General features: G+C 38.5%; 1 protein-coding gene and 1 long non-coding RNA gene across 8 annotated transcripts in view; one reads left to right on the top strand and one right to left on the bottom strand.

Moving 5' to 3' along the window:
- BAIAP2 (BAR/IMD domain containing adaptor protein 2) overlaps positions 1-14152 on the bottom strand; it is a 174017-nt gene that overhangs the window by 38191 nt on the left and 121674 nt on the right. For all 7 annotated transcript variants that reach the window (XM_087924959.1, XM_087924957.1, XM_026701780.2 and 4 more), the window contains exon 7: positions 1705-1857. In XM_087924959.1, coding sequence (XP_087781085.1) covers positions 1705-1857 — 153 coding nt within the window. The remainder of the gene's footprint in view (positions 1-1704; positions 1858-14152) is intronic.
- LOC148127020 (uncharacterized) lies at positions 1760-7118 on the top strand. Its single transcript, XR_015741841.1, has 2 exons — positions 1760-1891; positions 4601-7118. It is a non-coding gene; the product is annotated as an uncharacterized LOC148127020 (long non-coding RNA).

Genomic DNA, 14152 nt, shown 5'->3' with positions numbered 1-14152 from the left:
TTTGAACTGCCAAATTGCAGGCAGCTAGCAGTCAGCAGAAGTAGCCTGCAGTACTGCACTTTAACCACTGTGCCACTGAGGCTCTGGAGAAAAGAATGTTGGTTTTCTGTTTCTTCACATATATTAGTAAATGGCCTGACATACAACTCTACTTGAAGAGTGTTTGTGACTCACTGAGATTTTTCAGGAAATTTCTTTATTACCTGACTAACTTCAATCTAACCAGACGGATACTGTGAATGATACAAGGAGGAAATGCAGAGACAATAATCACATACACACAGTAATAAACCATTTTTTTTCAAACCAATGCTAATAAGCCTGCTGATACTAACAGAACAAATTATTTCACCATTAAGAAAAACAGAATAACATTTCCATTTCCATGTGGTACTCTCCCTATTTTTCCAACTTTTCTTGTCATGAAAATAAAACACGTTTTATTTAGACTGAATTTGCATGGGTTGGCATGCAGCTAAGATATTCTTACCCAAGGATTTTGCCACTAGGCAGCAACAGTTACATTTGAGCTGAATATCTATTACAAATTATACAGGGCCACCTCCCAAACCTTTGATCTTAATGGACTAGTTTTCTTTTTTTTACCCACATAGAAAGCACTATAGAAAGTACTACTAGTGAGCACTCTTCCTACACTAGTGGCAGTCCACTATAGTAACTGTGAGCTTGAGATAAAACAGCCATGGACAATTTGAAATAAGGTTTCATAATTAATTATAAAGAATCTTTCCCATAGAAAAATGCTTTTATTTTGAATTCTATAAAAAACACACTACATGACTTTAAAAACTGGACATTATAGGGAATTAGAAGGAACTACAGTTTATAATTAAAGAAGATAAACACTTGACTTACTAATACAGAACAAAGCAAAATATTTTAACACTGGACATACTAAAGGATATTTTTGAACAATGGACCCAAAAGTTAAGTATCTGCAATCTAAATAGATTGTGTTTAAAAAATATTATGGCAGGGAAACAAGTATTACCTTACATGAGGCTGATTTGAAAGTGGATTTAAAAACGATAGGCTACAAGAATTATGTTGGAAACCAGCTGATGTCTTAATAATTAAAATGGATATTACAAATAACAAACCAAGGAGTGACATGGATGCTTTTGAATCTTGAACTTATAAAGCAGGCCTGTTAAAGCTTTGAAGAATTTTGTGAGAAGGGACAGAGAAAAAAATCAAAACAAATCAAGCTCCAGGATATTATTTTAAGGGACTAAAGATCAAGGTTGTTAGCAGTAAAAGGAAGGAATATAGAGCTGGGTTTTTTTGATCAAGTTTAAAATAGATACCTTGTTATCTCTGATTACCTTTAATGGACTTATGCTTACATTAGAACTGAAACAGCGAAGCTTTATGGATTTGTTTGGGTTTGTATGGGATGTGGGAAGAAAAGATCATTTGTTGCATTTTAAGAGGTGATAATTTACTAAAATTGTTATACTTGTGATGAAGAGGAAAGTCACTTCTTTGTTTATTTCTTTTCTTTTTCTTTATTATATTCTTATTTTTTTATTTTACGTATCTTCTCTTTTTCTTTTTAGTTTGTATTAATTTATATTGTAAATTGTAATTGTAATCTTTAATAAAATGATTGTGTGTGGTTTTTTTAAAAAAAACTATACCCCTGGAATGGTTTAAGTTCAGTTACTAAGTGCCCCTGCTTACCTTGGAGTGGTACGTAAGAGCATTTTTGGCCACTGCACACTGCTTCTCCACCAGGAAACAAAATCGCCGCCTCTCTTCTGTGAGTGCCATCTTGTAACCATCAGATACATAGTTCTCCAGCTCAGTTTGTTTATTGGTCATTGCTTCAATAAACTGGAAGAAAAGAGAGAACGTTAAAATAGCAGAGGTGAGTAGAAACGAGCACGTTAATCACAATATGAGCCCACAAGCCTGCAGGTATTCGGAATACAGCAGATTCCTTTGCAAATCTAACATCTATTCCAGTTGCTTCAGAGAAAGGAAGAAGAGAGAAAGAAGTAGGCAGTTGCCTCTTCATTATTAGCCGTAAGAATTTCTGAAATACCTGATCTGGTGTTCAGTTGAAGCCTGGACAGCAGGGGGCACTGGGCCACAGAGCATAAGCCTGCTGAGAGAATCTCTCTCCTCCTCCCCCCCCCCTCCCGCCCAGTAACATCCATCCTTAGTCATCTGACTTCCCTCACACAAAAGCTCCTGACTCAGTACGTGGGCTTCAGATGTTGTGTGGGTGGCAGAAGAGCAGAGAGATTCTTAGTCTCCCTCCTACTCCCTCTGCACCTGGATACTGCTAATTCTCTACAGCCTATTGCGATGAATCGACTTTGGTGGCTCGTATAAGTTTAAAGGGCTTTCAGAAGGATTTTTTGTTATACTTTCTCCGTTGAGCTTTCCTTTCTAGGCTACTGAGAATCAGCTTCCCCTGCTCTTTCTGAAAATCACAGAGGACAGAGGTCCTCCTCAAAGGCCTGCAGGTGATGCCGAGAGGCTTCACGCTGCCCACTTGAACCCACAACTCCTCGCCTGTGAGAAGATGCAACAGAAGACTCCCTCTCCAAGAGCCCCATATCCCCCTTTAACCAAACAGCATCTCCTCATGTGAAGTCTTCAAACTTTGACATAAAGTCATCCACTTAATTCTGCAGCCAATGGCCCGAAAAATCCATAATGCAGTAAATTTCCTTTCTCACATTCAGAGGTTTCTCTGCACTCAGCACTTCCATGCTCAGTTTCAATAGCCTAAAAGTCTAAAGTATATACTAAAGGTATATACTAAAGCATTTTAGATGTAAACCTTCATAGCTTTAAAGGTCATTAACTGCAAAAGGGTTAATAGAGCCCCTTCTTTATTGCACACAGCCCAGCCCCTTGAGCAATCACTTCTGCTTGATTTCCGGATACCCTCCCTCCCTCCCTCCCTCCTCACCCCAAAAGACTCTGCAGGCAGGCTGCTGATGCCATTTCAACAAAGGCTACTGTGAGAGAGGAAAATGCCTTTCCTAAGAGGAAGCCTGTTGCAGGATAAATACATATTAAGGAGCAGCACGCTTTCCTCCCATTAGTATTTATTCAGATGCCACATGTACATAGATTCGAAACGTAGCCAATTAAAATAAATATATCGGCTAAGAATCCTGTAATTAGATGATGGTCCATTTCTAGCAAAGGACAAAAGCAAGAAAGGCGCAATCTTGAAAAGAAAAATAGCTCCAGGCTATTTTCCTCTGATCATATGAAGCATAAACAAGCCACACTTTCCAAATCCTTTTCTGTCCTCCACCATTCCCTGCAGAAGGTGGGCACCATTCTGAAGCGACAAAGAATTGCTTTTCTTTCTGCCACCTCTTTTATGATATTAATCCAACATGGCTTCCTTTCCACAATAACTAAAGGTGTCCTTGTATGCTACAATATACAAGCTTTTCATCTTTATGGAAAAGAGAAAACACTTTCCTTCTCATGCAGCCATGATCAAGCCACTTAAAGCTTCTTTATGTGGAGTTTAATTACAGGTGGCCCTCAACTTATGGCCGTTTAACAATAGTTCAAAGTTACGATGGCTTCAGAAAATGTGATTTACAATATGTACTTGCATCTATGACTGTCACATCACCCTTCCAGTCATGTGACTACAATTTGGGCACCTGACAATCAACTCGCTTTTATGACCAGTAGCAGCATGATCATGATTTGCTAACTTTTTTGGCTGATGTCTGGAAAAAGCACCCATTGGGGAAGCTGGAGACCCTTAATAACCACAATGATCTGCCTAATGACCACCATAAAAATCGTCATAAAATCAGGTTTGACTTATGACCACAACTATTTATGACAGAAATTCCAGTCCCAATTGCGGTCGTAAGTCAACAACTACCCTGTATGTATTGTATTGCAAATTCATTTATATACATGCTGAATGCCTTTGGAAAAATTCTTGTCACTCACTATATCATGCCTTGCAGCATGAAAAGAAAGAGAGAAACCATAAGCTTTTCCTTCTTAATTCATAGGTATAGAGCAGGCCTGTCAAACTGGCGGCCCGTGAGCTGGATGCATCTTGCACAGTGCATGCCCACTTCGGCTCCGCAAAGGCAAAAAACGTTGCAATATGTCGCAATACGTCATGTGGTGCGATCAAGGATATTTAGGATATGTTCCATTTTATTATAGAACATTTACCTAACCAAGGGTGCTAATTCAGTAGTGAATCCTCTGCTGGATCCACAAAAGATCGGAGGTTCAAGCCTCAGCATCTCCAGATAGTGCTGAAAACACAGCCAGTTAATGGAAGCAACACCATGCTAAACAAACACATTGATTCATAGATATCTTATTTGTGAGGGACACAATAGTTGCATTTCAAAACACACTTCAAGCTAAAATCCTTGCACAAAGTTTGAATTAGCTTGTTTCAAACATCTGAAACAGCTGTTTCAAACAGGTTGTGCGATTTGAGGTTTTATATACCTCTATCACAGGCTTTGCTGGAGTTGGCCCCTAAGAAATATTCTGAAATTCCATTTTTTTTGCAGGGGGAAAAAAAAGTGATATGTGTTTCATCAACTGGATTTTATTTTAGGAAGGAATTAACAGCAGCATCCATTTTTCTCTGAGCACCTGCCCATGAGCTGATGTGCCTCCTTTTCAGCCGAAGGGATCCACACCTGCCATTTGTCTCTTCCTGCAATGCCTTACTGGTACAGATTCTTTGGAACATAACTTTTAATGTCTCTGAAATCGCATTAGCAACTTTAATATCTGAAGGGAAATGGCAGAATTGCAAATAAAGATTCCATTTTAGAAGATTTATTGGGTGCTATGAATATTCTATTTTGTCAGCGGAGAAGAGAAATGAGAATCAAATGGAAGTATAAAGTATAAAGCTTGAGACGTTCTCCCCTAAATTCCCAACATGCTCAGCAGCAGCACACAAACATATGCTATGTTACTTGTTTAAAATAGAGCAATAATTACAATACCAGCCTAAACCTGACAGGTCTGTGAACTGCAGACAATAATGCTTGTTTGCTTTCTTTGCCACTCGTCTAAACTCTGGCAACCAGCTAATGCATTAAGGCAAGATTTCTTTCAATCAAAACAATACGTTTTGTTCCTTTCTTCAGCAATATCTTTGTCCCAGAAGGAAGTCACTCAAGGTGTCATCACCCAATAATTTCTCCCTTTATTTGAAAAGGTCTTAGGCTCACTGCTGCCAGGCACATGGAAGACATGGGAAACATAACTGAAAAGCAGCTACTAAGCCTGCATTCAAGCTGCCTAAACAGTACCTCTCTTAAGCCATCTCTTTTTTCCCCAAAATGAAATAAGAGGCCCTATTATGACTACTTTCTCACAAGGTGCAGAAATAATTAGAGTTTTTGCTTTACAACCTTGGGGTTTTTTTTGGGGGTGGTGGTGGTTGGGGACTGCAAAGCTGAAAACTCCCAGCCTGTATGATGGGGAATCATGTTGGCTAAGAATTCTGGATATTACAGCCCAATGGTTCTGGGTTACATTATATTGGAAAAGGTTTGACCATTTCTTCTGCTGTTTGGTATTCTCTTCTGTTACAATGGCTGATATTATAATTTGGGCTGGTTAAACAGTATCATCATATCAAAATAAATGCAAGCAGTTGGAACCCCCAAACATTAAAAATATTTCCTTCTCTTGGTAAAGATCTTAAGGAGAATTTTTTATTTTGAATTCTGTATTAGCAAGGAACTCCTGCTGCAAAAGCTACTGGGGATATGAAGTTAGTTTCACTAGCAACTATGTCAAACCACAACATCAAAAACATTTCCAACATGAGCTACTAGGGAAGGAGAAATGTGTGTGCGCGGAGAGATTCTCACATAATGCAGAATGCATTGGCTACAGAATGGAAGTGGTTTACCATTGCCTTCTTCCAATTTTGTTTTTTTTTTAACTTCCAAGTAGGGATGTGCAAAGTGTTCCATAGATGGAACAGCTGGTTTTGGGTGGCCTGCGTCTGGATTGAAACAGGCATGTTTTGAACGTTATGGTCCATATACAGAATGAAATGTGATGTTCTTGGCAGAGAAGTTAGGATATGAGTGAGGAACAGTCACTGCTAAGGGTTTTCATGGCACGGTATGTGCCTGTGACACATAAAGACAAAGATGAAAACTTTCAAAATTGAATGCTCTCAATTTATACTGAGGAAAAAAACATGCCATTTCCAAACTCAGGCAACTGTTTGAAATCAGAGCAATTCATGCTGTTTTCTCAACCAGAAAATTGGTCGAAGGAACACTATCCTTTATCCTGGACCTATGTACTTGCGATACCTTCACCTTTTTTCTTTACCTGAATGAAACAACCTTTTCAGCCATTGCTAATCAAAGCAATTGGGATATTATAGCATTGAGGTAGGCTTGAGGGTGGAACTAAAGAGATCCTACTGATTACTTTATACCTTTGCAGTGATCAGCAAACATCAACAGCAAGTTCATGCAATGTCAATTAATCAGTTCGCCATTAGGATAAAATCACTTAGACTTTTAGCTCCTGATGCCTACACCAGTATATAAGAAATCTACTAGATAAGAGCCACTTACATTAGCAATGCAAATACTTTAGGCCCTAGGATGCCTAAACAGGAACCAGTGTACCTGTTCTATCTATACCAAATAATAGCTCACAATCTATTTACAATTTCATCTGAGATGTTATGAAAAAAATATTTACCCCATTTTAAAAAAATATTAGGCCTTCACTTAGGGGATTATACATCCCAGCCACAATCAACATTTCAAATTGTTGGTTAAAAATCTGATATACAGCTATCTATTGGGTAATATATACCTATTTTCCTTACATAATCAGTTGGCAAGGCAGTGGATGGTGGTTACCTAAAGACATATTCTTTGCAAACTTAGTGTTATAAAATTATTTTGCTCTTCTCTTATGATAGGCAGAGGAGAAGTAGTCTAACACAATTCTTTTATTTGTTTATTTATTAGATTTATAGGGCCACCTATCACACATAAAGTAGCTCAAGGCAACTAACACAGTAAACCTTTCAATACAGTAACACATTTTTGTTTTCTGATGAAACACATCAGAAAAGAAAAGCAGTCACTGAGGACAAACCAGCCAGGAACAATTTTATTTTTAACTGTTCCTTAAAAAACTCCTGAAGAGCCATTTTCACTACCTCAATGGGCTACTTCAATATTTGCATTACAAATTCTAGAGTTTAATTCACAACTCTTTAAGGGAAAAAAATGGCACTTTTCAGAGGGAAAGTTTTTAATACAGTACATTTAATTCTTTGTGATAAAAATACTGTTCAAAAAAACTCTAACATAAATACTTGTTCCAGTTAACTCAGTCACATCAGTCATTAAAACAAGGATGTGATCTTAAGCAGTCTACTTGGGGTGTTAAACACATGATAATAACAGGACAGTCAAATCAGATTGAGCTCTTTAGACAAGGCTTAAAATATTTCTGGGCTAATATAAACCAGAATCTGTTCCATGGCAAACAAAGAATAACAGAGTTGGAAAGGACCTTTGAAGTCTTCTAGTCTGACCCCCTGCTCAAGCATTTCGGACAAACGGTTGTCCAATCTCTTTCTAAAAACCTCCAGTGACAGAGCACCCACAATTTCTGGTGGAACGCTGTTCTACTGATTAATTGTGGAACCATCAGGAAATTTCTCCTTATTTCTAGGTTGGTTCTCTCCTTGATTAGTTTCCATCCATTGCTTCTTGTTGTGCCTTCCGGTGCTTTGGGGAATAGGTTGATTTCCTTTTCTTTGTGGCAGCCCCTGAGATATTGGAACACTGCTGTCATGTCACCCCTAGCCCTTCTTTTCATTAAACTGGATATTTCCAATTCCTGCAACAACCGTTCATTGTATGTTTTCGCCTCCAGTCCCCTAATCATCTTTGCTGCTCTTCTCTGCGCTCTTTCTAGAGTTTCAACATCAAAGAAAGGAAAATAATCAGAAAAAGAAATAAAGGAGTGATTAGAAGGGGAAAAGTGCAAGTCTCAGAAGAAAGGGGAAAAAGGTATGCTATCTCCTGAAGCTGATGACTCATGAGAGGTTGCTGCGAGTGTTGCAGATCCTGAAGACTGAGTTGCATTATAAGCAGTCTCTATTGTTCGGCATGTGTGGGGGTGGGAAAAGGGGGTGGGTGGGTGGGAAGAGAGAACAGAAGGAGAGAAAAACAGCCATGGAGAGAATTTTTTTTCTTCCTATCATTAATAGGCTGCTCTGAAGCACAGCTTCTGCCCACATGGATTGCACAGTAACATACAGCTGTAACCCTTTGTTGCAGAAGCTCTGTTAATATTAGGATTGTAGTGATAAAGTAAGCAATACTGCAGATGGGCTTTTCAAAATACTATCTGAGATGGGAACTTCAAGAGGCAAGAAACGTTTAGCTTCCATACTATTGAATGTTTCCTCCCTCTCTCCATTAAGGCAAATTCATCATGCAAGTTTATTCCATGAAGAGAGGTCTACCGACTACTCAGAAGGTAACAATTATGTAAGCGCACGAAATATTTGCAAAATATTCCTAGAAAGATCTCATCTCCAGATACATAATTTGAAATGAATCTAAAAGCATTATCCAAAATACTGAACATCTAATTCTAGCAGGTAAAGCATACAAACTGCAACATAGATTATTATAAGCGCATTGCAACCTTGGAAATTAGTCCCTCTGCTGACTTGGCCTCTTTTTAGAGCTGAACTGATGCCCTCAATAATATCACCTGAACCCAAGGCCTTTCCTTCAACAGGTACAACCACTCAAACCCAATTAGTATGAAATGATGGAGAGGTTGTCACATTGTGTATCATTTTAGAGGAAAAACAACCACCATCTTCTGGCTATAAGAATGTACCTGAAGCATTTTTCTGGTTCAAGATCATTCCAGAGGAAAGATTCACCACGTGTTCTATTTAAAGAAGCAATTGCAACACAGACTCAGTATTTCTGGATTCTTAAGAAGATTATTAGGAACAGAGTACAGAATCACACCCCTCTTGTTCCCCAGTGGGAATTTCGCACACTCGCTTTAATAATAATATTACAACTTGCTCTTAGCTAATTTTAAACCTAATGAGCTTATGTCACCTGGCTCATGTAGGGCCCAGAGAAGATATTACAGTGTATCTGCTTGTATATTACAGGAAGTCACGTTGTGTTAAGCCAGGGGTGGGATGCTACTGGTTCAGCCAGGTTCTATAGAACTGGTAGCTCCGAAGAGCAGCTGACACCAAACCGGTTCACTGCAATGACTGTCTGGTCGTCTCTTTGGCCCACCTGGGCTCTAGGCTGTCCTTTATCCTATGCTTTTACCTCTTCAGCTGCTTTGTGCAGCACAGCTGAGTGCCACTTGTCAGCTGGAGAAAGTAAATGCTTGTTGGAGCCAAGTGCAGCGTGTGTTTGGTATACATGTGCTCGATCCCTGAATCAGTTGTTATGCCATTAGGATCCCACCCCTGGGTTCAGCTGAAAATGTACCTTACAGCCATGCTGGTTCTCACAGCATGTGCCCTTACAAAAGACAGTATAGATGACTTAATGATTATTTCAGCACAATATGACTTTTTGGAGAGGCACTGAAAGCCAAAATCAGGATGAGAAGTGGACATTTTGTTATGATATTTTTTCTCTCTGCAGTTTTGAGTATTGTTTAAGTGCAGAGTTACTATATTTGTAACCTAAATTCTACTGAGTTGTTTTTAACCTTTTCACAGTAAGATTGTTGATAAGCCACTCAAAGTCCTTTCAGGTTGGAGTAGCATATAAACTCTGCAGCAGGAGGAGAAATTTAAAATCTATAATGGAATTGAAATGCCAAATGCCCAAACCATCAGGAACCATCAGGAGGAAGACTACAAGTATCTGGGCATTTTACAGATAACAACAAGCATGGGCAGTTTACAGATATGATTAGTAAAGAATACCTCCAGTGAGAATAGCGCTAAAGACAAAATTGAATGATGGAAACACCATGAAAGTCATCAATAACTGGGCCACACCTATGATAGATACACTGCTGGAATGGAGGCAGAGATTTACTTCAAGTCAAAACAGTAAAAAAAAAACATGCATTGGCTGATTACATAAAAGACAGCCAAGTACAAGCATTAATACAAGTTAGAAATTTAATGTGCATGAAAAAAAAACAGGAATATTTAAATAACGTAGTAAAAAAAAGAATAGAAGCATGGCATGATCAATTTGTACAAAAGATTGAGGGGAAAATGGATAAAGATAAAACTTGGCTTACAATTGGACCATTAAAAAAAGAAACTGAGGGCTGCTCAAGAGCAAGCTATTTGAAGTAATGCAATCAAGGTTGGTATGGAGAAACAGAGACAGGAAAAATGGTAGATAATAAAATCACCTCTTGCAAGAAGATCACACAAATTCATTATAAACAATATAACAGTTGCCACAATGATTCATTGTAACATCTGTAAATATTATCACATCCAGGAATGAAAAAAATGGTGGGAAAAATTAGCTGAAAATGAGCAGGTAAAAGTATTGTGGGATTTCTGATTACACATTAATAAAGTAACACACCAGATTTAACTATAATTGAAAAGAAGAAAGTGTGGATAATTGATGTGGCAATTCCAAGGATATTAGAATAGAAGACAAATAATTGGAGATGATCACAAAGTACCAGGAACTGAAAATCAAAACTTTAACATTATGGTATAAACTGGTCATGGTAGTCCCAGTGGTTATCAGCACACTGGGTGCCATACTGAAAAATATTGGATGGCACTTAGAAAATGTGCACATTGACAAATTTTCTATCTGTTAATGCCATACTGCTTAAATCTGCACATGTACCACACCAATATCTTACAACATCCTAGATTCTTGGGAAAAACTTGATGACTATGGAAGTGAACCCTACCTAAGGAACTGGCAGTTGTGATTTCATATTTTTGTGTTAGAATAATAAAAAGGAGAGGGACACTGAAATTTTCAGCTCTCCCCTCATTGATGATATCACTTATCACCATATATTCATAAGCTGTTCAAAGGCCACTTTAAAAAATGTGCAGACTCTCTTTGAAAATAATTTCTACCACTGGTTTAGAATAATGTGTGACCTAGAAACTCTGATTTGTTTTACTTTGTTTACTTTGTTTACTGTCATAAGATGAAAGGCTTGTTTGTATAAACACAGATGACTCCATATAATAGAATTTGCTGACAGAAGAAACCAACAAATTTTGACTACTTCCTAGCAATGTTGTGAAATTGGTTCATGTGAAGAGGCAGTGCAATGACTGTATGTTAGGGAAGTATAACATCTGGGAGGATTGTTACTTGAAACTAGGCATAACAAAGATAAGCTAATTGAGAAAAACTGATTTTGTTTTGAAAAATGAAGCAATGGATTCCACAATGGAAGTCTTGATAGAGAAAATATGTCAAAAATGGAAATGAAGTCATAAGGAAAAGCTACATATGCTTTAAGAACTACCCTCCAGGATAATAAGGCTAAATCCGGAAAGAAGTATAAATGTAGGCCCTGGTTGTAAAAAAAAAAATGCAAAACATTCATGATTCTGATTATTTCAGCTTTTTAAAGAAATGATGACTTCAGCTTTTAAGATCATGAAAGCATCTAGATAACATTTGAAAGCAGACAGTTAATTTTGAGCAAAGCGTCAGAGGTTTCTTGTATATTAAAAGGAATGTAACTATCACACGGTCTGAAGAAGACAATATGGCCTTTAAAAATGGACACATATAGAAAACTCACTTCAAGCTTAGAAAATGGCAAAGTCCAAAACCTAAAAGAGACCGTAATCTCTATATACAAACACACAAGACACACAAATCAAGTATCCAGAAAATGCTTAGAGTGGGAGATTGTATCACCATGACCACACAATACCCCCCATAACTTTGGTGGTTAATCTTTTCGGCACCAAGTGCCGAAACGGGAGTGCGCATGCGCCAAAAAGGAACCGAGTGCTGAAATGTGTATGTGTGTGTGCATGCACATGCACACACTCACATCGACAACCAAAACAGCAGCTCCCAGCAGGCGCACTGGCCACCGGCCATCTTTTGGCTTCTAACACACATGCACGCACTAAGACCAGCTAGCTGGCTAGTTTCTAATGCACATGTGTGCACTGGCCAGCTGGTCTTTGTGTGTGCATGCGTATTAGAAACCAGAAGACCAGGTGGCTGGCATGCATGCGCATGCTGGGAGCTGCTCTTCCAGTTTTTGGCGTAAGTGCACACACACGCAAAGACCAGCTGGCCAACGCATGCTGGAACCTGAAAGAGCAACAGGCAATGGCTGGCGTACCTGGAGAGATGGCTCTACATGCCACTTCTGGCATGTGTGCCATAGGTTTGCCATCACGGCCCTATAAAGTTAGAAACAAATACCTCTTTATCCCATATACCATCCCTAATCTTACAAGCAAATGCGCAAAACATTAACTTTTCAATATTGGTGTCAACAAAAGTCTATAAATGATTGTCAAAACATTGCAAAAAAAAGGTGTCTTATTTTAATATTGATCAAATAGCACCTGAAGGCAGGACAAGAAGCAATGGGTAGAAGCTCTTCAGAGGGAGATCCATCCTGGAACTAAGGAGAAATTTCTTGACAGTGAGAACAGTTAATCAGTGGAACAGCTTGTGTCCCAGAGTTGTAGATGCTCCATAAGTTTATTCTATGAAACCTATAAAATATCCTATACTGCAGAGGTAAGGGATAGGATTGAAAGGCCACATGCTCTGCCATTATTAAAATAAAGTACAGCTAATCCAAACATCTGGCAGGAAGGCAGATGTGTATCTTTCTCAATCACTGCTAAAAGTAAACTTGTTATTCCAACCACTGGTTTTAAAAATGAGGTTGCACATCATGTTTTACTGCCTTGTAACCAAGAATCTGTCACACACAGAAGGAAAAAAAGGTAATTCCTGACAGCCCTGTAAAGCTAACAAAGGAAACTGAGTCATGCAACCATTGAGAAAAGAAAAAAGGGTGCGGCACCAAATAAAGAAGGTGCCTAGGTGACTAGGAGACAACAAGGAGGTTGAGAAATTATAAAATGAATGCAGGATTAGCCAGGAAATTATTGCAGAAATGGAAGGCAGACAGTGTATAAATTGGCCTGTAGCAAACTCTTGAACAGCATATGTAGCAACAGCACTTAGACTTCTATACTGCTTCACAATGCTTTACTGCCCTCTCTAAGCAGTTTACAGAGTCAGAATATTGACCCCAACCATCTGGGTCCTCATTTTACTGACCTCAGAAGGATGGAAGGCTGAGTCAACCTTGAGCTGATCATAACTGAACTCCTGGAATGAGCAGTGAATTAGCCCTGCAAGATACTGTATTCTAACCATTGCACCACCACGGCTCTTATGTCCTTATAAAATCTTAAGATGAATGCCAAGGGAATTACTAAAATAAAAACGTTAGACCCATTCCATGGAAAAAGATATTTTATATAGGAAAAAAGATGCACATTTTGACCAGAATGAAGATTCTAACAACAACAACAACAACAACAACAGTGAATGGGCATTACAAACTGCTTCCCTGGAACATCAGCACTGCTATTTCACATAGAACTAGCAATATATTGTATTACAGGATGGAATGTTAAGCACCAGTAGGCACATGTTATTTTGTTGAGAGCTGAAAAAGATAGACTAGAGCAGGAGTTAGATCATTCATCTAACCATGTCCCCTTCTACTGGGGCATTTTTATGAATGCATGATGCCATAAGATGGTTTGTTAGGCAGACTGATGCTTATATAAGGGCTGAGAGGGAGTGACTGATCCAATTCATCTTCCATGACTAAAGGGAGGACTAGAACGTGGATCTCCCTGCTCCTAATCCTATTTTTCCATCACTGTACGATGCCGGCCCTAAAAAAAATGTAAATTTTAAAAAATCAACTTCCTGTTTAAGAAAGTTGCTACATGTATATCTCTGGCTTTTGTTGTCAAGAATTTTAAACCCTCAGTTATATGAAAAATGGAACAAGTCTGTTTCCAAAACACTGGTTTCTTCCAAAGGCTTCATTTCTCCCCAGGAATCTATGCTACCACAAGTGCACAAAGCTCTCCAAA

The sequence above is a fragment of the Pseudonaja textilis genome, chromosome 2 (assembly GCF_049901715.1).
Source record: "Pseudonaja textilis isolate UNSWEBS1 chromosome 2, rPseTex1.2, whole genome shotgun sequence".
NCBI classification, from domain to species: Eukaryota; Metazoa; Chordata; class Lepidosauria; order Squamata; family Elapidae; genus Pseudonaja; species Pseudonaja textilis.
This window is presented reverse-complemented; position numbering and strand designations above follow the sequence as displayed.